The following is a 27629-nucleotide window of genomic DNA, read 5'->3' as shown; positions in this document are numbered from 1 at the left end:
GGAATGTGGCGATTGTGAGGACGGGGATTGTGATGGCGGTCAGAACCTGGTGAAGCCAAATGTTATTGTCTCAAAGATGTCCTCTGGCCCTGGTTGGCAGCACTGTGGTTACCTGGATGGACAGGGAGGACAGGGAGGTGATGGAAGCCCGAGGGGCAGGAGAAAGCTGCCCCACCCTCTCCAAGGTGGCACCTGCTGACAGCATGCCTGAGGGGAAGCTGAAGGCTTCTTTGGTAAGAGGAGCCTCTGGTGATTTGCCCTGGCCATTCTGCGGGGGTTGGGAGTCGGGGGCTATAAGCCTTAGAGTCTACAAGCATGTGCTAGGTGATCTGTTAGCCAAGAAGAACAGTGACCCACCCTGTAACTGTCCTCAGCTGCCAAGGAACCAGCGACTCTTGACAGGATTGTGAGGCTTCCGGAAAACTGTCTCTGTGGACAGGACACACACACACGCACACACACACACACATCCATAGACACACACTGGTTGGTTCTTTTAACACGGGCCCTGGGCTTCTTTCTCACTCTGAAAGACCTGTTGTTGACAGGTAAAATGTGGGGAATGGGAAAGTGATCTGTGCCGTGATAAAGAGCCACTACCTGATCAGACGCCCACCTCACCCACCAGTGCCTCACAACTTGAGGGTCATATGCCTTCTCCTGTTCTAGCGTCTCTGTGTGCACTTCTAGCAGACACCCCATCTAGGCAGTCTTTGCAACACACCCCAGGCTCCTGAAGCTCGGAGCAGAGGGCGTCGTTGTCGGGAACCCCACACCATCACCCCACTCCTTCTTCCCCATCCCAGGATGCAGAACCCCCCAAACTAGAACTGCCTACCCTGGAAGAGAATGGAATCTCTGAGGACAGAGATTGCCCAGGGCCCCCTAAGTCACTGTCTCCGAAGTCTGGCCCTACCACCAAGGGTCAGGCTGGCGATGGACCTAGTCTGGAACCCACCGAGCTGCCCCTGCCTCTGGAGACAGAACACCACAACGCGATGGAGCTGGAGAAGGTGCGCATGGAGTTTGAACTGACGCGCCTCAAGTACCTGCACCAGGAGAATGAGCGGCAGCGGCAGCACGAGGAGGTGATGGAGCAACTGCAGCAGCAGCAGCAGGCTTTGCCTCGCCAGGTAGCGGAGTGGGCTCTGGGCTGCGGCTATGCCGGCTTGGCTATGCCAGGTCTGGCCGACAGGTGGCGAGCACCACGTGGCTGCCTTTAAACAGACCTGTAAAGAAAGTTGAGGGTAGGAAATATCCTGAAACCACATCCTCTACCCAGAATCCCCTTTGATGGCCTCTCCATGTTCAATATTCAGACCATGACAGATTTCCCGCCACTTTTAAAAAAGACTTATTTATCATCTATACAGTGTTCCATCTACATGCATGCCTGCATGCCTGTGTGCCAGAAGAGGGCACCAGAGCTCATTGTAGATGATTGTGAGCCACCGTGTGGTTGCTGGGAATTGAACTCAGGACCTCTGGAAGATCAGCCAGCGCGCTTAACCGCCGAGCCATCTCTCCAGCCCCTGCCCAACACTTTCGTTTCTCTTAAGATGCCCTGTCATCTGACCACTGAGTGACAACAGAAACACCACCTCCCTTTCGGGACTAAGCTTTCTCTGTTGAACACACTGCCTTATAACCAACCAAAGCAATGTTCTTATCACAAGAAATATATGCTCAACCCTAAGTGGGAACAAGAGTGCTCGGCTGAGGGGTGGGGTCTAGCTCAGTTGACAGAGTACTTGGCTAGCATGCATGAAGCCCTGGGTTCGTTCTCCAGCACCAGATAAACCATGCATAGAGGCAGAAGGATCAGTTCAAGGTGACATAGTGAGTTTGAGGCTAGCCCGGCTACGTGGGACCTTGTTTCAAAAGAAAAATTGAGATGGGACGTGCTTAACACTGAGGTGCTTAACACTTGGGCCAGACCATTCCAAACACCCTGTGATGAAAGACGTCATCACTTAAAAGTGGTGCCTCCTGCTCTCTAAAGTCATAGGTGCTGGGTAAAAACTATGGCTCTACGTTTGGTTTTTTTAAAACCACTTAACCTTGAGCACGTTGCTAATCCCCCTCGAGCTTTGGCTTGCTCATCGCTAAGGCAGAGCCCGCCTCATGGGGTCATCGTAAAGGACGAGTGGGAGAGCGCACAGGACTGCTTTGCACATTAGGTAAGTGCTCGGTAATTGTTAGCTATTACCATTTTTATGAACTCATATCGTTCACTTCTTGACCCGAATGCAGCCGAGTCCATTCATCACTTCTCGCTCTTCTTGGGATGTGATGGATTAGCTCTGCTTTCCAGCTCTGAGTCACCGTCGATTCTCAGAAGCTTGTCATGATCTAAGCTAGACCTGTTGAGAAGGACGTGTGTAACCTAAAGTAAATCCCACCGCAGGACCCCTCACTGCGGGGTATCCGCGGCGCCACGCGTCAGCACCGCGCTCACAGACCTTCTCCTGCTCACAGCTCTGCCGCTTGCCTAAGAAACCGGTCCTGTGCTGTGTCAGGAGGCTTCCCAGAATAAGGCATCACATTAGCTGAATCATTTGTCTCATGGCTGGTCAGCTCCGTAAAGAGAAGATAGGTTTGTTTGTCAGGGTCTGTCCTCAGTGAACTCATGCTGGCTTACTAATTATGTTTTTATAAGAAAAACACAGATACCTGCTTACGTATACATTAAACGATGCTACTGGGCCAGACCAAGCTTACTGAATGGGGACATTTGAAATACATTTCCCCTCTTCTAATATCTAGAAAACCTTTGCCTTTCTCTAGAACACTCGCACGTTCCCTGATACTTTCCAATTCTCGAACAACTTAGACTTTTCTCAGTGTCCGAGGGTTAAAAACTGCTATGAAATTTGAGCCATGAACTATTTAAATCAGGTATGGTATTTGTATCAGTCTGTCTGGTTGCTGCGACGGGTTCCCTGACAAACAGCTTAAGGAAGAGTCCGTTTGGCCCACAGTTTCAGGAACGGTTACGCAGCAGCAGGAGCAGCAGGCTGACACACACTGCTTCCGTAATGGACACCAGAGAACTCAGTCCAGAGCTGCAACCCACCCGATGGCGCCCTCCACAGGTGGGGGCGGGGGTCCGTCCATCTCAGGCAACCTAGCCGAACCCAGATAACCTCATAGGCATGTCTAAAGGATTGTCTCCTAAGTGATTCTAGGTCCTGTCAGATTGACAGGAAAAATTAATGATCCCAGTATTATTGTTAAGGTCCACATGTCCTAACCATCTCTTTTTAATTTGAAAAATATTTGTTCGTGCTGAATGAGAGGAAAGTCCTTAGCATTAAATCCTCTATCTTTTTAAAGATACACCATGAGAAGGGTTTTGAAAAAGTCTACAAATGTATTTATGTGTGCGTGTCCATATAACGCACACCATACACACACACACACACACACACACACACACACAACCCCACACCCCCACACACACACACACACACACACCCACACACACACACACACCATACACACACACACACACACACACACACACACACACACACACACACACACACACACACACATGACTCTCTCCCTCCTTGTTTAGGGCTAACAGAATGCAGGCTGCAGAGTGTGGCAGAAGTCGACACAGAGCCCTGACCACAGACTGCTCTGTCTGCCCCGTGTGGAGGACACTGGACTGCTCCCTCGGGCCCTCCACTGAGTGTCTTCCCTGCCTTTACCTTAGAGGCCACATGGCTGGAATCACTTCCTCCCCTTTAGCGTTGTTTCTTGACACAGTTGCCTTCTCATTTCCTGTATCTGTTTTCAGCCAGGACGTACTCAAGGCCTGCGCCCTTGGGAATAGTTTACAACGTGTTTTATTTGTGGTTCATTCACTAAAACAGGGGTGACACTGGGGGGCTTGGCTTGATTGTGGAGCCTTCCACACATCTCTTTCTCTTAGAGGTTGGAGGGAAAGGGGGGAGAGAGGAAGGATGGATGGATGGGTAAATTTAACTATACTGAATATATCTAAACGAGTATTTCTCACTAGTTTGGGGAATCTTAGTCCTTGCTATTTAGCTGTTAAAGATAAGACATTCTAAAAGAAATATTGTAGAGCAGATACCGTGCCAAATTCTTCAGTTCAGACCAAAACGTTTATATCACTGATAACAGTTAAAATAGGGTCAGTTTGAGCCCAGTTATTGACCTCAGAAAAGAGCATCTCACAATCAGACCTGTCCAAAATCCCAGTGCCCTCTGAGGAACCCATAACTCTAGCCACCTGCCCCAGGAAAGAGCCTCCACCCAGGGGTGGAGGGCTACAGGCTAACCGTGTGACATATGCCAGGACGAGGGAGTCTGAGACTTGTTCAAGGCGTGTGTCCCTTCAGAGTGCCACTGTCTAGAAAACTAACCTATCAGGAAACAATATCCAAAGAATGTTTCTAAGACCCAGAGTCCAGATCTGGGACCTTGGGATCCTTGAAAACTTGCTTACACGGGTAAGCCCCAGGGCAAGACGAGACAGAGAAAGGGCCGCAGTGGTGGCCTAGTGCCCAGGGTCACGAGGGAGGATGCAAGCTCAAGAGAGAAAATGAATGAGATCCCTCTGTGCACTGGTGACCTTGCCAGAAATATTTCTCTTTATTTTCTCCTTCCTCGTGGTCTTGGGAGGGAGGTCTCACTACACAGTGACTTCCGCGAGGTGGCCTCCAGAGTCAGGGCGCGGCTGAATCCAGCTGTGCTGTTGTCAGCTGTGCTCCCTTCTTTCCCACAGTTCTCAGGAGGCCTCCAGGACCTCTTGCTCCCCCAGAACCAATTCGCCATGTTCCTCTACTGCTTCATCTTCATTCACATCATCTACGTTGCCAAGGAGATGGTCTTCTTTCTCTTCTCCAAGCACTACCTGTTCTGCCTCGCGGCCATCTTGCTGTGTTTGATTAAAACCTTGTGGTCCTACTTCCAAGTGCCGTTGCCTCTTCCACCGCTCGCAACGCCATCCGTGCACCACCGAACTCCTCCCCTCCCGTCATACCCTGGCCTGATGGCACAGTCGCCAGCTGCCGACATCTGCAACAACGGTGAAAAGCAGAGAGTAGAGCTGTGTTCAGCGTGGCTAACACCTGAAAAAGGGACGACTCTGGGTCCTGATGCAAAGGGTAGATTCCCATAGAGAGCCAGGCGTATACACAACAAAGGCGTGGCCCTGCCGTCATAGGCTTAGCGAGGTTCTCCTGCAAGGTCTGAAAATTGTATGTAATCTCCTTCGGGAGACAAGTTCTCCTGCACCGGGCCTGGGTTTCCGCTTTCTCCTCCAGGTACGAGAGTCTTAGGGGGACCTCCAGTTCCTTGTAGTCTGTTGTTTCAGGAGTCTGATGGCCGAAGGGAGGAGCACGCGTACCTCTTAGTTTACAATGTCTTCATTCCTGCCACTATAGTTACAAGGCTGAGCCATGCTCAAGAACCGTGACGTGGAAAAGGAGTCTGGGTTATCCAGGTAGACCCAATATCACGACCGGTGTAAGGATCAATCCCCTAGAGTGAGGGGCTGCAGGGCCACAAGTCAGGGCAGCCAGAGCTTTGGCAAGGCAAGAAAGAAATATAGCCAAATACAGAGCAGAGGAGGGTCTTCAACGCAGCTGAGAATGCAAGTAATGGAGCATGGAGGAAGTCGTCACTGCTACTTTACTGGAAAAAATGGGGACGAAAAGACACCAGACACACGCAACTCAGTACAACAACAACAACAACAACAACAACACACACACACACACACACACACACACACACACACACACACACACGCACACACGCCAAGCACACAAGACTATTAAAAATGTAGCTACAAGTCGAGCAGCTGGATCTCTGTGTGCTGGAAGCCAGCCTGGCTAAAGAGCCAAGGCTATGCAAAGAAACCTGATCTCAGATGAGGGCAGTGGAGGGCAGTGAGGTGGGATTAGGGGATGGGATAAAGGGTGGGGAGGGGGGCGGAGATACAAACACAGACTTACAAAGATCATAGAAAACAATTTCCTGTACCGGGATAGTCACTAGGCTGCAAGTAAACAAAGGAGGCTCAACCCAGAGCCCAGGAGCGAAATTTTTACACAAAAAGGAGTTCAGCTCCTGCAGCTCCCCCTTGCTGGTCCCACCCTTCCCCAACGCACCTCTCTACAGATGTCAACCGCTGTGTTTCCACCTGCCCAAGCAGTGACAGCAGTCAGTGCTGGCCCTGAGAGTCACACGAGGGGGTAAAGCTTTTGGTGAGTCCATACCGACCTTCCTCTCCAGTCATGGGCTCGGCTGGGTTCTGTGACGCTCAGTGAAACAGAAGACCGTCTTGGGACCACACTGTCAGGACATATCAGCCTGCCGTTTGTGTCCACAGTGACCTCTCATCTTCCAACCAGTTCAATGCATCCATCCCCACTTAAGGCTGTGTGTGATAGGCACTTATAACTTGCAAATGGTGACACTGGCATTTCTCATTAAAGTTTCATCAGTGGAAATGCTTGCTGTGGGTCAGTTCTCAGGATCGTTTATTCAATTCGGGTTCCTGGCATGAGACCAAGGCAAAGACTAGGGGAGCAAATTGTCACAGGCCCATCTATTCCCCTGTTACAGACAGAGGTGGGCACTGGGTTAAAAACGAAATGTCCAGGCCACCCTGTCACTCCTGTTGTCTAGCAACGCTGGACCTAAATGCTTTTGGTTTTCCTAAGAGGAAGATGAGCTCTCTGAAGTCCTTGAATTAGCATGGCACACCCTGGGTTACAGGTGCAAACTCTCTTTCCCACTGCCCAGATCTGGCGTCTAAAGCATCTAAAGGCAGGAGTTAGGACCTAACTCTAAGTTGAGGATCCCAGGTTCCAACAGTCCCTCCGGGTGAGGCAGCTTTAACACACACGGTCGCTGCAGATAACTTACAGCCTGGAGACCCGGGGTATGAAGGGCAGTTGGTTGGAGCCAGTGGAGGCTTCTTGAAAAGCGGCCCCTGGTGGTTTAGGAAACCTGCGCAGGTAAGTGAGAAGGAAGAGGGAAGTCTTACACAGGGATCAGCACGGAGGTAGACGTTATGGAGCGTTCTTGCTCAGAGGAGTGCTGTAACGGCAGACAGGCTGCACGACTGGCTCCAGCCCAGTGTCATGGTCTTACACTGGTCTCAGAATACAACCTTGATCCTTTGTGAAACTGGGAGCCCTGATGCTTATGAAGAAGTCTAATGACACAAAAGAGGCGAGAGAGAGGCTTCCTCTCCCCATCCCCTCCCAGAAGTCTGGAAACCATGCTCACCTTGACCCCTCTTCCCATTTCTAGTCTAGACACCTTGTTTTAGAGATCAGAGTGTGAAAGAAGAAAAAAGCACCAGGCACTGCAGCTTAACTTAACCAAGGTCTGTTGTACAAACCAAGAAGTTCCAGGTGGTCAGCCCAAGGGCTGAAACTTTCTGTGAAATGACAGAGGGCCCTGGCTTGGGGCTGCCCACCATCCCCATGGCAACAGCTTTCATTTACATCCTGTGGCTACAGTCTAATTCTCTCATGGCTACCACAGCTCCAGGCACCAATCCCCAGGCTGAGAACAGGTGGGGAGGAAGCACTGCCCTTTGAAGGCTTTCCAAACTGGTTGTGGGGGCGAGAATCTTTGATCCCAGCACTCAGGAGGCAGAGGCAGGCAGAGTTCTGTGAGTTCAAGGCCATCCTGGGAGACATAGAACTTGTCTCAAAATCTTTTTTAAAAACCACCACCAACAACAACAACAAAAATATTTCCCAAGAAGCCGCAACCAGAGATTTCCGATTATATCTCATTGGTCAAATACAATCATAAGGCTGCGTCCAGCTACCAGGCTTCTGAGGTGGTAAGGTTTTGCTACAGGGATCCCACCATATATGACTACTCAGACACATTGTTGTAGAAATGATTTAAACCCTACCCAGGGTTTCTACCCTGCCGTTCTTTATGAAAGAACACATAAAACCTTTAGATTTGCCATAAGCCTTCAACAGTACAATAGCTGGACAGGTATCTCACTCTCGGCTGCTAGAATCTATTTTCCTATGGATGACCTCGAGTTATCACTACCTACTATGTTTCATCTGGGCTATTCTTAACTCTGATTGGCCAGCCCACAGGGCTACGCCTTCTTGACTCCTAACCCATGGCGGCTTCTCCCTTTTCCATTCACCTTCCTCTCCTCATGGTTCTCTGACCCCAAGCATGGGAAACCTAAATCCCTCCTATGTCTCTTCTGCTCAGCTATTAGCGGCTGCCATCTTTATTCACCAATCACAATAAACTGGGGTCAGGGTCACTGAGGTCAGGGTCACTTAGATATCGCTTATGTGAGGACTTTCTCATTTCTAGTCTCTGGGACAACCAGTTTGGGGGGGCTCAAATTAGCATCACAATACAAGCAGCATCAGGTCAACCTACTACATACATTTTATAGACATCTGAAAGTCTTTGTTCCAGCTAGCTGGAACTATACCCAGGTGTTCAGAAACCCAAGTGTGGCCCAGAGCATTTAGACCAATGGTCTTTTTAAAGGCAAAGCCCATGTCCTGGTACCTCAGTCAGCAGCTACAGAGGAAAGGTTTGCCCAAGCAAGCAGTTTAACAGAAGCTAGGACAAGCAGTTAGTTGGAAGGAGAGTTTTGCATACACGGACAGGAAGTTTAACAGAAGTTAAGATAAACTAGCAGGGGATCTTGACCTTGGGTTCCTAGAATAGGGTTGGATAATTTTCAATGGGATTCTCCATCAAAGAGATCAAATTCTGGTTAAAATTGAAGAGTGGCCTTAGTGAGAATACTAGACCGAGGAACCTCTGCACCGTCTTGTCATGTCAGTTTTTACCTGAGCACTTTTGCAGCCTGATAGGACAAGGGCAAGGGTTATTAACGGAATAAGAACTAGTCGTCCACCATTCCTGCTTTAGAAGGCCTGAGTTATTGAGTCAGAGCCTTGGTTAGTTGAGACACGCAGGTAGAGCATGGCAGCAGCCAATCTGGTCCTAGCCCATGCTATGTCCACCTGAGGAAGAGCACACCAGGCCACAGCCACATAGAGGAGTAGAAAGTTCATGGCTTCATCCAGATGCATGCATGCCTAGATCTGACCCGACATTTACCACCAGGGCAGCAGCCCTGCCTGGGGACTTAGAAGGGTATGCAGATCAGTGTCAGACCTCCAAAACTGCAAGACGTGTTCAAGGCTAGAGTCTCTCTCCTTCCTGATCTCAGATCCCACAGAACACACCCCACTGCCGGCTGGCCAGCGGTTCTACACCGTGGTCCTACACCCAGCTGCTAAAGATTGCCCCATAAAAGGAGCTCATCACCAAGATATGCCCTGCTTTAGTCCAAATAAACAAAGCCCTAGTAGCATTCCAAGTAGGCAGATGAGAGGAAAGACACAGTTTGTCTCCCTCCAAATAGAATATCATAGATTGCCCACCCAAGTCCACTATAAGCTAGAGCTAAGAGACTACTGTCATTTACTGAAGGGGAAGGGCAGCAGGCATAGTTCTAAAGGCCACTTCCCTCATCTTTTTCTGTTGTCACCTCTGTTGAACAAGTGACTACAAGCCCTTTAATCTTCTCGGGCATCATTGAAGTGACGTGGAGATTACCTAGAAACTCAGTGAGAAAAATAAAGGCTTCTTAATTAATATAATTAATTAATTAACATAGCATCTGGCTCAGTTGACCCAAGGTTGTGTCTAGAGGTGACTTTCAGTGGAGCTGAGGAAGTACCATACAGATGAGGCTCCCTGGGTTCTATCCCAGCCCCGAGTCAGGAACTTGTGATAGGTCCCACCCTAGCTAGGAGCTTGCTGCCCATGCTGGGGCTCCATTCACTGACTGTAGACCCTGTTGTTGACCTGGAAGATTTTCCAGAGGGATAAAAGGACAACGACAAAAAATGAGGCAAGAAGGGGGCCTGAGTGTGGGTCCTAGAAGTGTTGTGGGGGACTCCATTGATACCTGGCATGGGCAAATGCTAGCCGGAGTGTAGCATGGCCACAGGGTACCACCATCTGTCCCTCCTCCCTCTGCCTTTTGACCAGTCCTTGCTATGGGTTTCTGAGGACCCAATTAATTTCAACCAACACCCCAGGAAACACAAGAAAGTTCTGGACTCCCCCAGGCCTGTGTCTGCCTCTCCTGTGTGTGGCTCTGGGGGCTCTTGCTCAGACCCCCCCGTTTGTTATTGAGAGCTTGCTGCTGTTCCTTCAGGAAGGTTAGGCATGATTAAAAGATGGGATTGTTCCACGGGGCCCAGGAAAGCAGCTAGAACTCCCACGTCTTGAGGCTGTTTTGGCCAAGCCCCCTTATATAATTTAAAGTGTGGCTTATTTACACCTAATTAGACAGAGGGACACAGCTGCGGGTTCATTACCAATATTTCCTAAGCTTTGTGGGATCTAAGACTGAAGCAGGGGATTAGCTCTGACTTGCAAGTTTCTCACACCGTGTGCGTGTGCGTGCGTGCGTGTGTGTGTGTGTGTGTGTGTGTGTGTGTGTGTGTGTGTGTGTGTGTGTGGTGATGGTCAGGAGGAGATCGCTTTTGTTCCCCAGAAAGCAAAATGGTGACATCAAAGGTCTTATTGCCCCCACAGTGGCCCAGTAGAGATGGCAGCCCCTCGGCTGGGCTGTGAGCAGAACTGAGCAGGTGAAACGTGTTAACCTGAATTTAAGACCTGAGGGGGGTGGGGAGAACAGGGCTCCAGAATTTGTGAGCTCGGTGTGAAAGGATAGCACACAGGGTCTCTTGTTCAAAACCAATGGCAAGGGTTGTGGAGACAGTTCAGTTGGTAAAGTGTATTCACTCTTTAGAACCCCTGTAAAAAAGCAAGGCTCACCCGGGTAGGAGTAGGGTAAGGGGGTGGGGGAGAGGTCTGGTCAGTCAGCTAGTGAAAGACCCTGTCTCAAAAAAAAATAGAGAGGGAGGGAGGGAAGGAGGATGGGAGGGAGGGAGGGAGGGAGGAAAGGAAGGGAAAAAGAAAAACCACCAAATGGCCAGCACCTAAGGTTGTCCTCTGACACCCATGCCCACGCCATGCCCACGCCCACATGTGGGACAACTATTGGACTTCCTAGTGCTGACAGTAGAGCACAGGTACCATCGTGTGCTGGGCCCACAAAGCCAGCCTGGCAGTGAATGAAGATGTCTCTGGGGTCAAGGTTTCATACGGTCACTTAGGTCCCACCCCTGCGGCAGGGAGGAAGCTGGGCCCTGTGCACTGGAGTGCAACCAGCTTGGAGGTGGGGTGGGTTCTGAGTCTTGTGTCCAAGGCAAACCATTACATGCAGGTCTCAGCTCTAGGAGCAGACGCTGGGCTACAGGAGGGATCTTTTAGTGAACGTGTCACATTGCAGGCCATGGCCACTCCTCATCATAGGGCTTACTGAGAACTCAAGAACTTGGGCGCACCTCTCCTCTCCCTCCTGCCTCCTATTCACCTTACTCCTCCTCAGGCTTAGAAAGTCCCGGTAGAAGAAAGCTACACTTCTTGTCCTCCTGCGCCTCAGAGGACAGACGGTCACTTCAACTCACACTTCTCATCAAAGGGGCCTTTGTTCAGTCCTGGGACAGAAGGAAGGTCTTGGACAGCAGCCACCAGGAAGTCCTGCTGAAAGTGCAGAGCCAGAGAACCTGGCAGAAGTAGGGAGAAGTACGGGGAGTTCCTCCACCCCCACAGTCCTCCCTCACCCCGGGCTGCTCCTCTCTGAGGAAGTCTGCTGCAGCATTGGCTCCTGGAGTTGCCAGGACAATAAACAGTGAGGCTGAACATCCCAGCCAGCTGCTGGGCCCAGCAGCAATTCCACAGGGGGAAAGAACAAAAGAGGGCAAGGGGCGTCTGAGAAAGGGCCCAGGAACTCGCAGACAGTGTACAGGCGGCTTGCGAGGGGGCGTCTTGTCCAAATTCTTTCAGTACATTTGCTCTGTCCCGTGCATTCCCTGGACAGATCGATCACCCTATGGCCACCTAGTCTTAGGCTGTTCGGATCACCACAGCCAAAGCACAGATAGCTTAAGCAGGAGCTTCATCCAGTTCTGGAGATTAGAAGCCTCCTTGGCATACAGATGACTTTTCTGTGTGTGGACACAGCCTGTGTGTCCAGCATATCCTCATGCGTGGCTCTTTCTGGGAACACAGCGATGTCTGACCATCCCAGATACTGGAGACCAAAGAAGAATTCCACTGAAGTTCGGCCTGGTGATTAGTGAATTTATTAGGATGGCTTGCAGATGCATGGGTGCCCCAAAGTCAGCTATGTAGCCCTCAGAAGATCCCTGGGTGATTTATAGGAAGGTAAACCCTTGAGACATCTCACTTCAGTCAACCCTTTGATTCTTAGGTAATCTAGAGAGGAGCAGAGCCTCCAGAAGGTCTCCTGAAGGTCTTAGGAGCCTTCTGCCTTCCTGCTCACAGTATGCTCACAGCCTGGCATCATCCTGCTCACAGTATGCTCACAGCCTGGCATCACAGAAAGCTTCAGCATGTCCTTCAGTGCCTTAACGGGGATGGCCAGGGCCAACCTGGAGGAAATCACAGTAAGGGCGCCATTCACACAGCACTGAGGACTCATCTTAATTACATCTTTAAAAGCCCTGACTCCAGGGGTCAGAGGTACAGCTCAGTCAGCATAGAATCCCTGCCTTGCAAGTATAAGGACCTGAGTTCAGGCCCCAGCACAGTAACAAAAAAGCCAGACGTGATGACACATGCTTATAATCACAGCAGTAAGAGAGGCAAAAACATATCACAGACATACACTCACATACCCACACGTACTACATTCACCATATGTATAGACATACCACACACACATCAAACATACAGGCATATGCTACATACACACATAACCTAAACATACAGACATACATCACACATACATTCTACTCAATACACATACTACACACATGCATACATAACACATAACACTTATACAGACCACACACTGTTGCACGCTACCATACACATATAGACATATACATATACCACACAAACATTTCATATACACAGTACACATATACACATATACCCCTTATACCACACAGGCATACTATACACACATATATCATACATGTGCATATCATATACACATGTCACATGCACTATGCATTTTACATACTACTTACACTGCACATGCCACATATTACCTTACTTATACGCTATATATAACATACATATACCACACACTACTACATACTAAATACACATACATACAGAACATACACATCACCACACATATTACACACTGCTCAAGCATACACTATTCACACTACACATATACCACCCACATACTGCCACACATACTCCCCAAGTACACATATCACAAAACACCACACATGTCACACAAGTACCCACACATGCGTTATAAAATCCCCATTTATACACAAAACACAGCATACATATAACACATACATCCCTCACATATATCATGCATTTCACACACTACTACAATAGATCACATACACACTACACAGACTGCACACACATATCACCCATATCACACAGTACCATACATGAACACACCAGATACACATCACACATACATATACCACATGAACATCTCAAATACACCACACATATCAAATACTCACCACACATACACACATCATAGTACCACACACCACACACATATACCACAGAAACACACCACACCAAACACACACACACACCCCAGAACAGTTAGGGTACACACTCAGACATGTGGGTGCCAGGGAACCCAGGTGTGTCAGATGAGGAGAGGAGCTGATAAAGTGTTGTAGCTCAGGAAACAAAGGGCCAGTGGGAGCGGGAAGCAGGCAGCCCTGCTCCTCTCCTACCTGCCCCTTCACTGTGTGGAGATGCACACACCATGCCCAGCCCAGGGCAACCAGAACTTTCATCTGAGGACCTGCTGGCTTTCAAATGCTGGTTCCATTGTCTTTGGTCGCTCTGTGCCCCTGACAGAAGTCTTTGGGGCCAGCAGCTCAGAATCCCTGAATCTGAGACACTGTTTCTTTCAGGGTAGTCTCTGTTTCCCTCGGAGACACACAGGTGGATTTCTTCGAACAGAGGCACTCCTGGTACAGAAATAGAACGTGATTCAGCCCCTAACAGAGATTAAGCTGAGAGCAGCAGTCACCTCACCTTGAGGTGTTCCGAGAGGCAGATCTCCTAATGCATTTCAAATCAGGTTAGAGTGGCAAAAATCTAATTTTCATACAACTTCTTATAGATGGGAATTTAACTAAAGCCTAGATCAAGATTAAAGAAGGCTCAGTTTGGAGGCCTGGGAGAAGGGAAATGAGGTGGGAGAAGTGTTAGAGGTGGGTGAAGAGGGGACCCTGGCTGTGACTGGGAGAGGCTGGCGACTGCTCTTTGAAGTTTGTAAGACAAAGACAGGTGGGGTCTGGGGACCCACCTGAGAAAGCCAGAGAGGAGGAGCATCATTAGTTGCCATGGTAATGAAGGAAGCAAGGAAAGGGGGAGGAGAAGGGGATGTCGGGAGGAAGGACTGCATTTGCTACTGCTTCTGCCTTTGTTGTGGCCCCCTGAATCTGCTCTTCCTCAGCGTAAGTCAGTTACTGTGAAATTATGTCAAGAACACGTTAAACGTGGATGAGTGGGCACATATTTAGTGAATCTTAGTAAATCTCTGGGTCTCCAAAAAACCACTTGGATTCAGAGTGTACCCAGCCAGCACTGTCTGGCCATGAAGCCCGCGAGTCCACTGTGAGAGCAGCATTTTATGGACTCCTGGGGCTTCCCTCCTGTTCAATTATACATCTTCATTAGAAGGCTTAACGGCTCACTAATCCATTTCTAGGCTCTCAGAAGGCGGTAATTGTTGTGTGCAAGGACCTCGGTGTCATCTCGTGAATTCTGAATGTGTAAGACACTAGTGGGTGGACTCCAGACAGGGCATTGCCTAGGGTGGCAGTGACAGCCACTGTCTTAGTTGGGGTTTCCATTGCTATGAGCAGACACCATGACCAAGGCCACTCTTATAAAGGACATTTAATTGGGGCTGGCTTACAGGTTCAGAGGTTCAGTCCATTCTCATCAAGGTGGGAGCATGGCAGTGCCCAGGCAGATGTGGGGTTGGAGGAGCCGAAAGTTGTACATCTTGATCCAAAGGCAGACAGGAGAAGACTGGATCCCACGTGGCTAGGAGGAGGATCTCAAAGCCCACCCCAACAGTGACACTTCCTCCAACAAGGCCACATCTCCTAATAGTGCCACTCCCAAGGCCGCATACAAACCATCACAGTGACTGTATGGTTTTTTTTTTGTTTTGTTTTGTTTTTTCTTTTCTTTTTATCGGAGCTGGGGACCGAACCCAGGGCCTTGCGCTTGCTAGGCAAGAGCTCTACCACTGAGCTAAATCCCCAACCCCTATATGTTTATTCAAATGTGTTCCCTCTGGCTTTCTTTTGTCAGACTCCCTCCCCCACCCACCCCTACCCCGTGAAGTTCAGGTGAGCTGACTCCTGTTAGCTGCCTTTCTTGCATTTGTGACCAAGGGATAGAAGTCACTGAAGAGAAGATGCCTTTCAGCTTAGATTTCAAAAGATATGGTCCACCGAGGAGGAGAGGGTATGGCGGCTGGAGTGGTTTAGAGATAGTTACTAATCTTCACTACCAACAGGATTGGATCTGGACTTCCTAGGGGACACACCTCTGAGTGTGTCTTTGAGGGCATTTCCAGATAAGCTTAAATGAGGAGGGAACCCCCTCCCTTTCCCCACCGTTAAACTCACACACACACACACACACACACACACACACACACACACACACACACACACACACACACGGGTGGCATTATTCATGAGCTGGGGCCACAGACTGAATAAAAATGTATAGAGGAAACCGAGGAGGACTGCTGGGCAGCGGCCATAGTCCCCTCTCACTTTCTGACTGGGTACTAAGCTGAGGGAAGGAATGTTCAGAAGGCCTGGTAGCCATCTTGTTTTGCCTTAGGAAAGCTAACTGAGAATGAAACCAACTTAAAGAAAAGCAAAACCTGGGGATAGGAAGATACTGAAAGAGGAAACAAGAGAGGGAGAGAGGGAGAGGGAGAGGGAGAAGAGGAGGGGGGAGGGGAGAAGAGAAAAGGAAGAGGGGGAAGGGGAAAGGGGGAGAAAGGGGAAGAGGGGGAGGGGGAGGGGGACAGGAACGGGAGGGAGAGGAGAAATGTGAGTCCTTGGTGAAATAGTTGAGCTCTAGATCCACCAGAAGTAAGAGACACCCCTGAGCGCTCCACTTTTCCAGGTTTTGGGTTGAACTGCATTTCTGTCCTCTGTAATGAGGAACTCTAAGTTGTACAAGGGAAGATGCTCTCTTTATGTGGTACCATCCAGGTTCTGCTACAACACTGAGTCTCTTCCCAGCCTCCCAGTCTGTGGAGAAAGAGGCGGAGATGAACCCAAACAAGGGAGTTTCCAAGCCACAAGGAGAGTTCCTGGAGTACCCGGGAGAGCATGTGCCCTTCTGCAAGGAAGAACTATCGGACCCACTGCACTGGCGAGGTAAGGTAGAGGGCATTGATCATGGTACCCAGAGAATCCCAGTGGGGCCTGGCTGGGAAGGTAAGTCCACTGCACAATCCAGGGGACAGCTGATGCTGCTGATATGTCCTAAATGCCCGTGGTAGGTAGGTAGTAAAATGTGGGTCATCCATACATTATTCCACCATGAGGAGAAACAAAGTGCTTAATCCTGCTCCAGCATGGATGGGTCCTGAGAACATTTATGATGAACCCTGACACAATTCTGTGTCTGTGAGACATCAGAGTAGGAACCGCTGGAGCTGAGGAAAGCATTTGTCGTTGCCTAAGATTATAGGAACAGGGGAATTATGGGTGACAGCCAAAGAGTGCAGGGTTTCCCGTGGGGTCTTGAAATGCTCTGAAACTGATTGTGGTGGTGATTGGCTATAAAGCTCTACGAATAAACTAAAGGCATCCGAATTGTACACTTTAAATGGGTGAAATGTGTTAGATGAATAGTCTCTTAATAAAGCTGTTTCCCAAAGAAGAAAGGCAAGCTAAGGTTCCCAGTCTGTGTGGTAGGGTGAGCCTCGGAAAGCCCTAGGAGACACCATGGAGCTGCCACCACTGTAGACTGACCCCGTCACAAGCAACAGAGACATGATTTTAGGTTAGCACACTGACAATGACTCCAGCCTCAGTCTTTCTCCCAGGAAAGACCTCACCCAGGCGACACATCCAACCATGCTTTCTCTTTCTGGACCATTCCCTGGGGTACATAAAACCATGGAGTTCCCCACCTCAAAGGCCTGGAACCTGTTTCTCAGATCTTCCCCATCCCCCATATGGGCAGAATGTAGCAAGCTCAAAACTGGAGGTAGAGCTGGTGCTGGAAGAGCCACCTGTGGGGAGTGAGGGCCGCTGAGGAGGACTGAGGCCAGGCGAGGCAGCTCTCCACACCGCTACCACACTCTTAGGAAACCATCTGAGGAGCTGCAGATCCTAAATTTAAACTTGACCTGTCAGGTCATTATGAAGTATGATTCACCAGGCAGGATAAGAGGCTAGAACACTGGGCCATGTGTCCGTCCACTTTGTGTCTGCATTTAAATGTCTGTTTTTGTGACACTCCATTTGCAAGCTTCTGCAGGGCCTCTACAAAAGTAAGGAGCTGAGATCCTTAAAAAAATGCTACATTTGAGAGAAGAATCTCTCTCAGCTTGCCTTCCCAGTGAATCAGGGTGTGAGGTTTCCCAGGCTGTGATTACAGATTTCAAAAACACGGTTCATAGAGCCCTTGCTGCAGGCTAAACAGAAAACCACCGCAGAGCCGCCTGAAACCTTGAAGTTTAACGATTTCTCTCAGCTAGGTCTCAGCTGAGCCCAAAGGTTTGGGAGGAGGTCCCAGACTGAGAGGAGGTCCATGAGCTGAGCTAAGGAGCCTGTGCCAGTTTGACTTTCTTCACTTTGCCCTTTCAAGATAAAACAACAGCATCAAACTGACAGAAGCTCAATAGGAATCTCTAAGAACAAGGCTCCACACACTACCCAACAGCTCCCGGAGGCCTCCCTTACCCTACTCAGGCCAACCCACCCTCACCCCTCACCCCTACCCATGCCAACCCACTCCCACCCCTCACCCCTGCCCATGCCAGACCCACCCTCACCCCTCACCCCTACCCATCCCAACCCACTCCCACCCCTCACCCCTACCCATGCCAACACACTCCCACCCCTCACCCCTACCCCATGCCAACACACTCCCACCCCTCACCCCTACCCATGCTGACCCACCCCCACTCTTCACCCCTGCCCATGCCGACCCACCTCACCCCTCACCCCTACCCATGCCAACCCACTCTCACTCTTCACCCCTACCCATACCAACCCACCCTCACCCCTCACCCGTACCCATGCCAACCCACTCCCCCCCCTCACCCCTACCCATGCCGACCCACCCTCACCCCTCACCCCTACCCATGCCAACACACTCCCACCCCTCACCCCCACCCCATGCCAACACACTCCCACCCCTCACCCCTACCCATGCCAACACACCCTCACTCTTCACCCCTGCCCATGCCACCCACCCTCACCCCTCACCCCTACCCATGCCAACCCACCCTCACCCCTTACCCATGCCCATGCCAACCCACCCTCACCCCTCACCCCTACCCATGCCAACCCCCTCTCCCTCTTCACCCCTACCCATACCAACCCCCCCTCACCCCTCACCCCTTCCCATGCCAACCCACCCTCACCCCTTACCCATGCCCATGCCAACCCACCCTCACCCCTCACCCCTACCCATGCCAACCCACCCTCACCCCTCACCCCTCACTCCTACCCATGCCAACCCACCCTCACCCCTACTCATTCAAGCAACCTGAATTAGGACACACATACATACACACATGCATATATACGCACGCACACACAGACAGGCACTCACACACGACACACATGCACACATGTGCAAACACACATGCACACACAAATGTGCACACACAGAAGCAGGAAGGAAGTTGTTGGGAAGGGTTTGGGGGTTTGAGAGGGTAATGGTATTGTCGATCAAATGTAAAGTCAAAAATGATTTTTAAAATGACAAGAAGAGTGTACAGTCACAAGAAATTTGTTAAACAAACTCATTTCTTATGAACACAGGCATACAAAAATAGCCTTGCCGAGTGAGTGAGGCTACAACTACAGGAGACTTCCATTCATAAAGTGTGGGCTAACAGAGAGGTGGGGTAGAAATACGTGCCGACAGAGAGAGAGATGAGCTGGTTCCAACGTCCTCATGTATTTTTAAAAGGGATGGCAGTGGGTAGCCAAGCACTGTGGTGTTGCATTTAGAAACATGTTTCAGAGTACTGTAACCGTTTTATTTTAAAATGTCAATATTTGCAACATACCAGGAAGTGCATTCCGTGTAATGATTTACACTGAGGGAAAATATTTGAACGCTTAAGCCTAAAAATGCACAAGAAGCTGCATAAATTTGTTTCTTAAGAAGTCTAAGAAAAATGTATGTGTGTGCACGTAAGTGTGTATGTGTGCGCGCACACATCTGTGCATGTACACGTGTGTGCATTTGCTGTAGGTGTGTATTAGGTGTGTGTGCATGTGTGTGTTTGTATTTGTGGTATGTATGTGTGTATGTGTGCCTGTGTGCATGTGTGTGCATATTTGTGTGTGCACATGTGTTTATTTGTGGTATGTATATATGTGTGTGCCTGTGTGCATGTGAGTGTACACATCTGTGTGAGCACACGTGTGTGTATTTGTGGTGTGTGTATGTATGTATGAACGTATGTACATGTATGTGTGTGTGTGTGTATGTGTACACAGGCATCCAGGGGTCGGCGCATTCGAAGGCATGATTGCCTGCGATGGAATTGGCATTTGCATGTAATAGGAAGCTGTCTAGAACGCATGCAAAACCTAGAGCTGTAAATGTTCTCTGGGTCTTTGCCAATCTGTCGCAGGCATTCTAGAGGGAAGTGGAACTGTCGTAGACTGGTTAGGTGGGGGGAGAGCGCTCCTTCCCTCTGTGAATACTGTCCTTTTCTCTTTTGGTCTGTTTATCTTGATGGTTCTCTCAGAACTGCCCTCTCTGGCTTACAGATCCAGGTAAGTTCTGCCCTGTCCCATCTTGCCTCTCCTTTCTTTCAGGAAGTTCCCGCACCCCAGGGGTCCCAGCCTCAAAGGCGGGGTGGGGGTGGGGGTGTGGATGGGGTGCCTAAAGCTGCCAGTCCTGTCCTCACTTCTTTTCTCATTCTGTTCCCAAACCTATTTCCTGGCCAATAAGATGTGGATAATCAGAGTGCAGGGAGAGGAAGTGGGCAGATTGCCTGGCACAGAGATTGGTCTGCAGTCGGAGCTGGGCATCCAGCTGCACGCAGCAAATAGTTGCTAATGAAGCAGCGAAATATCGTTTCCAGTCCATCAGAAAAATCGGAGCATCTCCTTCCTTTGCACTCAGGGGACCAAGAAGAGTTCCCAGGCCCTCAAGTCTCCTTTAAGTAACTTGCCAACTTGGGGTGGTGCGCCGACCTTCCCTCCCCTCCTCCCAACAGCTGCTGAGCCTTGGCACAGGCCGGGAGCTATGAGGTCATGCTCATGCCACGTGACCGCTGCTGCATCTATCAACCGTGATACAATTACTAAGACAGTCAGACAGGGCGTTTATGACATTCAAACCTGCTCTTGCCTCCTCCTCCTTCTTCTCCTCCTCCTCCTCCTCCCCCTTCTGCGCGCTGGGCCCTTTCACAACCAAGGGACCGTCTCAAAAGTTCAGAAATCTGAAGTGTATGCCTTCCAGTGGGACACCTTTAAAATAGGAGGTAGGAGAGGGATGGAAATGTCCAAGGTTGTAGTTCCTGCTGCCACAGTTTGGAAACCTCACTTGAGCCCTGATCTTATGTGGAAGCAATTTAGCATATGCTTTAGAAGTCTCTTAAAAATTATGATACTCTTTAATTCCAATAACACAAGTCTAGGGTGAAAATACTTAAAACTGGGGCCGAAGTTTCGGTACCCAAAAATCACTATCTTATTAAGATATACAAAATATACAATGACATTGAATAAATTAAAGTACATACAACAGTATGGTACTAGAAAGTCACTACAAATGATGATTTCTGGCTGGAATAATGGCTCCAAGATTAAGAGCATTAGCTGCTCTTCCAGAGGACCCTGACTTGATTCTCAGCTCCTACATGGTGACTGACCACTGTCCGTCCAGTTCCTGAGGGTGTGACACTCTCTTCTGGCCTCTGGGAGTGGCAGACACCACCCACATATATGGACTCCCATATACATACATGCACACAAAATACTCAAACACACAAGACAAAAATTAAAACAATAAAAAAAAGTTCTCTCCAAGAATGCTTCCTGACATGGAACAAGCATTTTTTAAAAAATGGGAGTGGCTGGTATTTATGGAGCACTTACTGTATGCCAGCCAGTTCTGATGAAGGCTTTCTGTGGAATGATTCTTACACATTGAAAAGGCAAGTACTATAATCACCCTTCTAAAGTGTGGCCGGGAGAAGAAAGTTCCCAGGGTTCACCAGCTGACTAATGGATAAATACTGAGACTTGGAGGTTAGTTGAAGGATGAGTGGCAGGGCCTGGATTTTAATTAGGTTCAAATTAGTCTAGACTCTGATCTCCTAGCCCTCATGCATTTACTGCTTACCACAATAGTAGTGAGTAAAATAAATAAATGAATAAGACCATTTTAAGTCACATTATAGCACTGCATATGCACCATTAGACCAATAATGTATGTACAAAGGAGCCCTATACACAAAACGCTCAGGGAAGGGTGTGGGGAGCTGTGGTCCATGTTTGTATTCCCAACACTTGGGAGGCAGAGGCAGGAACATTAGGATTTGAAGGCCAGCTTTGATTACACAGTGAGTTTGAGAACGCTACTAGAATCTCTCTCTCTCTCTCTCTCTCTCTCTCTCTCTCTCTCTCTCTTCTCTCTCCCCTTTCTCCTCTCCCTCCCTCCCTCTCCTTCCCTGTCTCTCCTCTCCTCCTCTCCCCCACATCCCCCTCTCCTCTCTCTCACTCTCAGAAAGCATTATCTCCATATTTTACTGTGACACCTCTCAGTACCACAATTAGACAGAACACTACATGCAGACCTACTGTACTTTTAAAGATGTGTTACCCACAGCATTGTTTACGAAAGTGAAACTTTGAAAGTAGCTCGGCTGTCAATTTCTGCTGTGTTCATTAAATTATGAAACATGTTGCTTGCACAAGTGTATGGACCTTGAAAATGAAAATTACAGTTGGGCAGTGATGACACAGGCCTTTAATCCCAGCACTCAGGAGGCAGGGGCAGGCAGATCTCTGTGAGGCCAGCCTGGTCTACAGTGGGAGTTTCAGGACAGGTAGGGCTACACATAGAAAACTGGTAAACAAAGAAAATGAAAATTGCATAGACCCATGATCCTGTTATGTGAAAAACTTGGGTATAAAATAAGTATAATAAATAAATTGTGCATATAAAGATATCATTTTTTATCAGGGAAAGTGAGGATATGATAACTTTAAAAGGATAGACAAATTATAAACTTCAAATACTAAACTTTCAAAGTCTTAAGGCTTTTTAATTGTTCTGGACTTCCATAATCTTTTCTTATTTCTTGTATAACGTAGTAATAAAAATAATTCCACTGAGCTAAAGTCTGGCATCAAATTAGCATAGAACACATAGATCTCTTTGGCTTTTTCTGAGAGCTTTCTATTTGGTGTCCTTTCACCGTCAAAACACCCAGTGAGAAGTGATATCTCTCCGCCTTACCAAAGGAAAGTTAGGACAGAAACAGTTACTAGGTTCCTCCAGCAAACGGCTTGCAACTGCACCAAGAACCTCTGTCAGGCATCTCCTGCCCAGTGCCCAGCCTCTAATATGCTGGTGTCTTTCTGACACGGGCTGCAGGAGAACACTAGCAGCTGCTAGGAAGCCCCCAAGCTCTAAGATTCTAGCCTGCGAGCCTTTCCAGCTGGTGATCCTGTAAGCAGGAAGCCACCTTATTCATACTCTCTTGGGACGCTGAAGGTCTGACACCTCTTTTCTAATCCCATAGATACATTGTAATCCTTGACTTCCCAGGATCATACCCTGCCCTTGGATGGAGGGAGAAGCTTGGGTTCCAACCCCTTTCAGTGCCCCTGGTGGTTCCTTGTCTTGATGCCCTTGCCACCTGTATCAGAAGGTTCCTTAAGGCTGAGGCCTTAATTGTCCTGAGCAGATATGGGGCACTTAGTAACAGTGCAGAACATATTTTCAGAGTGCCTGAGTGAGAAGTCTGTTGATATGCAATTCCACTGAGTGAAAAGCCAGGACTCAGATTTAAAAAAAAAGACAAAAAAATTCTTCAAATACCTCCCACTGTTTTCACTCTTTCTCTCCTCCCCTCCCCTCCGTTCTGTCTCCTCCCCTCCCATCTCCTCCACTCCTCTCCTCCCACCCCTCCTCTCCCACACGTCTATATTTCTTTTCCTTTCCTCCCTCTCTTTCCTTCTTTTTCAGAGGTTCGTCAGGACCCACTGGGGGACAGCCCTAGGTAGGTGCCGTGCATGGTTGGAGTCCACCTTCTTGCCACCTTCTTGGGCGCAGTCCTTCCCTGGCCCCTCCTGTCATTCCTTTCTCATACAGGTCCCACTGGTCTGTGGTCCTCACTGTGACTGACCTGAGCTCAGACACCCTGAGTGTGAAAAAACGAAGGTTCCTCTGTGGTACCAGCTATGGCTGTGTAGTTACTGTCATATCTGACCCGCTGGCCACCAAGGCTCCCAATTCCTACACAGTGTGCTTTATAAAAACGAACAGTGACAACGTCAAGCTTTTCAGACTTGTTCCCAATCCCAGGTTATCAGCAGATATCAGCAGGTTATGACCCTGAACGGACTGCTTCCTCACTCCCTCAGGACTTCAGATTCAAGCAGACCTTAGGCTTGTTGGGTGCCCTAGACCTCTGAGCCTCATGACCACCAGGACAAATCTTCACAGGTTTGGGAGACTCCAGGATGAGCCCAGCATCACCCCCCCCCATAGGCTCATTGCCCAGTGATGAAAGAGTTCACACTCATCTTTCTCAGGAGATGACAGAGGATGTGGACCAAGAGTCAGAAGGCCTGTATTTTAGAGCCTGGGGGGTGAGAGGGGACTTTAGCTGTGTCTTCAGCAGAAGTACCCCCTCGTCCCCATAAAAGAGCATAAGCTACCCTGAAGGACAAGTCCCGTGAGCTATGAGTTTGCTCAAGAAAGCCAGGGTTTCTCTTGCTGTACAGCAGAAGCTGGGGGCAGTGATGGGGGAGGGAAACCTGAGCTGCCTTTCTCCTGCTATCAAAGGTGAGGGCAACTTCAGAGGGGGAATCTGAGGTGGAAGGAGTAAAGGGTAAACTGAGAAAAGCAATGTCCCTAGGCAGTCAAGCAAGGCACCACAGTCACTCTTCAGAGGTACAAGTAGGACTGTGGTTGGGTCCAGAGTAATCTGGGGACCCATTTCTAAGGTCCCAGTGAGGTTAGGGTCAGGCCAGAGCCCTACTGAATCCTCATGGTTGCAGGTCTGGTCTCTCAGCTCTCTCTGGGACTGGCCTCACATCCAGCCATCTCTGCTGCTCTCCAGGAAGCAGAGCCGAATGTGTTTCCTCCTCTGACTGATGACAGACCTAACTCTTGATGCAGCACACATCTGTTTGGTGGTGGTGGTAGGAGCTGCCTGTGACATTTAACACTCCCCAGCTCCCCTCCGTGGGAGGAGTCTCCACAGCACCCACTTTAAACACAGCCTCTCTACCGCAGCCAACAGCTTGCCTCACACCTCGGGAGGAGGCGCTAATGAGGGGAGCATGAAGTAGGAGCTGTGCCTGACAGTGGCTTCTCACAGTTTGCTCCAAGAGCACACTTTCTTTGGAGTAGGATTTGATGGCATGAGCACTTCTAAAGCTGTACCCTGGGGTACAGCACAGGGCTGTGAGTGCCACAGCACGGTGAGACAGCCTACCACCCATGTCCAGTTAGTACCAAAGCCATGCAGATTCAAAGGCTGGAATATGCATTTCCCATGACACTGCGGAGGACACTAGTCAGGCACAGGCCCTTCGGACAGTGCTGGTCTGTGCACACAAGTGCAAAGCAAGGCCCATAGAAGGAAGACATACAGAAACCTCCAGATGCGTCAGGGTGAGAAGCGAAGCAGGAGACATGGTGTGCCTTAAGTCCAGCTGCTCTGTTATAGCCCTTTCTTCCAGGAACAGTGAAGAAGAATTCTTTTGGTCAAGTTCTGGTTCTGAAATACCCCAGAGATGCCTTTCCCCAGACCCTGAGTCATTGCCCCTTTCTTTCTTACAAGCCGGAACAGGAGATACCCTGGAGTCCCACATCCAGAATGTGAGTGAATACTCACCCAGAGACTTTCTTGTCACCCAATGCCAGATGCAAAAGCTACAAGCATCAGGACAACAAAGACTGAAGAGGATCCCTGTCTGGAAGGCAGTGTGTGGAGAAGAGACCGGTGGGAAAGTGGTGCCAGCACATAAAGGCCATCTCCTGCTGGTGGCCATCTCGTGCTGGTGGCCATCTCGTGCTGGTGGCCATCTTGTGCTGGTGGCCATCTTGTGCTGGTGGCCATCTTGTGCTGGCCCCTCAAGGGGATGCAGTCCCTGTGGCCAAGAACTGGGGAAATGTCAGAGCTTGATTAAACATTGCCTTTTTGTATTGCTAAAGGGACATGAAGGATTACACTGGAACCATAGAGAGAAAGGACAAGGAGGAGGAAGAGGAAGAAGAGGAGGAAGAGGAGGAGGAGAAGGAACAAAGAGGAAAGTGTAGTACGGTGACTCTGTGAGAAGGAGAATTTGGCAAAACATAGGGATATGGAGACATGGAGACGGGACTTAGGAGATAAAAGATTAAAGTGTGGGGCTGGAGAGATGGCTCAGTGGTTAAGAGCTCCGACTGCTCTTCAAGAGGTCCTGAGTTCTATTCCCAGCAACTGAACTTGGTGGCTCACAATCATCTGTAATGGGATCTGATGCCCTCTTCTGCTGTGTCTAAAGACAGTGACAGTGTGTGCACATAAAATAAACAAACAAATAAATACACCTTTAAAAAAAAGATTCAAATGGCTTTCTGAACCTTAATTCCAGCCCTTTCCTGAGGCCCCATGAGATTTCTGCCTCTGGGTCCTGTGAAGCTCCCCGACTCACTAATAACCTGACCCCAGATTTGTGTTTGAGTCTCATGGGCCTTCTATTCAGTACACGGTTCTAGCCAGACATAAGCACTGACTCTGGGAAGTTGTTTGGAGTTTCCTCTGGTCCAAATCTTTTAATCAATGTCACATACCCAGACACAGATTCAACCCGAAAGCATACACAGAACTAAATACGGAATTCGTGGGGTCCATGTAAACTAAAAGTCCTTTGTTAAAGACAGGAGAAGAAAGTGTGATGCCATTGGGCATGCTTCCTGCCTTAGTTTCTCTGCTTTTCGTGTTTGTTTATTATTTAATGTCTTCTCGAATAAAGAAAAACCAGCACAGATTTTGCTATTCATTCGTTCATGCCTCATGTATGCGTGCCCACCACATGCGTGCCTGATGCCTGCAAAGACTATAATGAATTGGAACCCCTGGAACTAGAGTTCTAGATGAACAGTTCCAAGCTATCCTGGGAACTGGGAATCAAACTCAGGTCCTCTGAAAGAGCAACAAGTGCTCTTAACTACTGGGCCATCTCTATCTCCAGTCCCACTATTCATTTTACATTCTGTGATGCCCATGTGTAGACAGAAATGACCGTGATCTGTGTTTCTTGACTTCTCCCAGAAAGTACTTCAAGCCATTGGGAGAGATAGCCCAAATCCCACTGGCAGTCAACCATCCAATGGAGTACTGCAAGCAGGCGTGGGGATTCTATGCAGGCCATAGACAAACCCTCAGACATCCCTCAGGATCCTGCCTCAATTCTTGATACCTGATACTTTGACGACTTCTGGGTTCTCTTTTCCACCAGCCTCAATAACTACACACTGAGTCCGAGCTGAGATCAGTCTACCACTGTCACCTCTGCACGCCATAGAACACATACACCTTCCTCTGCCCACCATGCACATGGGCGGCAATGTTAGCTGGTAATGTAGAAGGCTGGGCTTCTGATGGGAGAGACAGGCCGAGAACAAGTCTCAGGAATACAGGCAGGCTTCTGGAATCAGTAGTGTGCATAAACCAAGGCCCCAGAGCCATGGTACATACCCAGTGTCCCGTGCAGCCTCTCCTACATGACAGAACTCTGGAGACAGCAGGAATCTCAAGGCAGTGGCTGCAGGGACATTAAGCTGTAGGTGCAGTTTCTGACTGCCTGGGTCTTTTCTGAGCAGGAGCCTGGGGAAGGTGTACTAGACACACATCCACGATGCTGACCCTCATTGAGTACCATTGTCCCAAGTCACTACACCTGAAACCAGAGGGAAAACACACTTCGTATTTGAATAAGCTTAGAGTTTCAGATGCCTAGGTCAAAGGCACAATTTACATCTCACCTAGGGCAAAGCTGACAGACTTCTTCATCCCAGACTTGGAAATGCCCCAGAAACTGTCAAGACAGATGAACTACAGTTTG

At 49.2% G+C, this 27629-nt stretch overlaps 1 protein-coding gene across 1 annotated transcript; it reads left to right on the top strand.

The window, feature by feature from the left end:
* Positions 1–23902, top strand: Tmem247 (transmembrane protein 247). Its single transcript, XM_032908595.1, has 6 exons — positions 1–233; positions 807–1133; positions 4760–5063; positions 16347–16514; positions 23536–23569; positions 23662–23902. The coding sequence occupies exons 1-6, from the start codon at positions 60–62 to the stop codon at positions 23900–23902; spliced, it is 1248 nt and encodes a 415-aa protein (XP_032764486.1). The 5' UTR covers positions 1–59.
* The last annotated feature ends 3727 nt before the right edge of the window (positions 23903–27629 follow it).

Source organism: Rattus rattus, chromosome 7, assembly GCF_011064425.1.
Source record: "Rattus rattus isolate New Zealand chromosome 7, Rrattus_CSIRO_v1, whole genome shotgun sequence".
NCBI classification, from domain to species: Eukaryota; Metazoa; Chordata; class Mammalia; order Rodentia; family Muridae; genus Rattus; species Rattus rattus.
The sequence above is the reverse complement of the archived record's forward strand: the minus strand, read 5'-3'. Positions and strand labels throughout refer to the sequence as shown.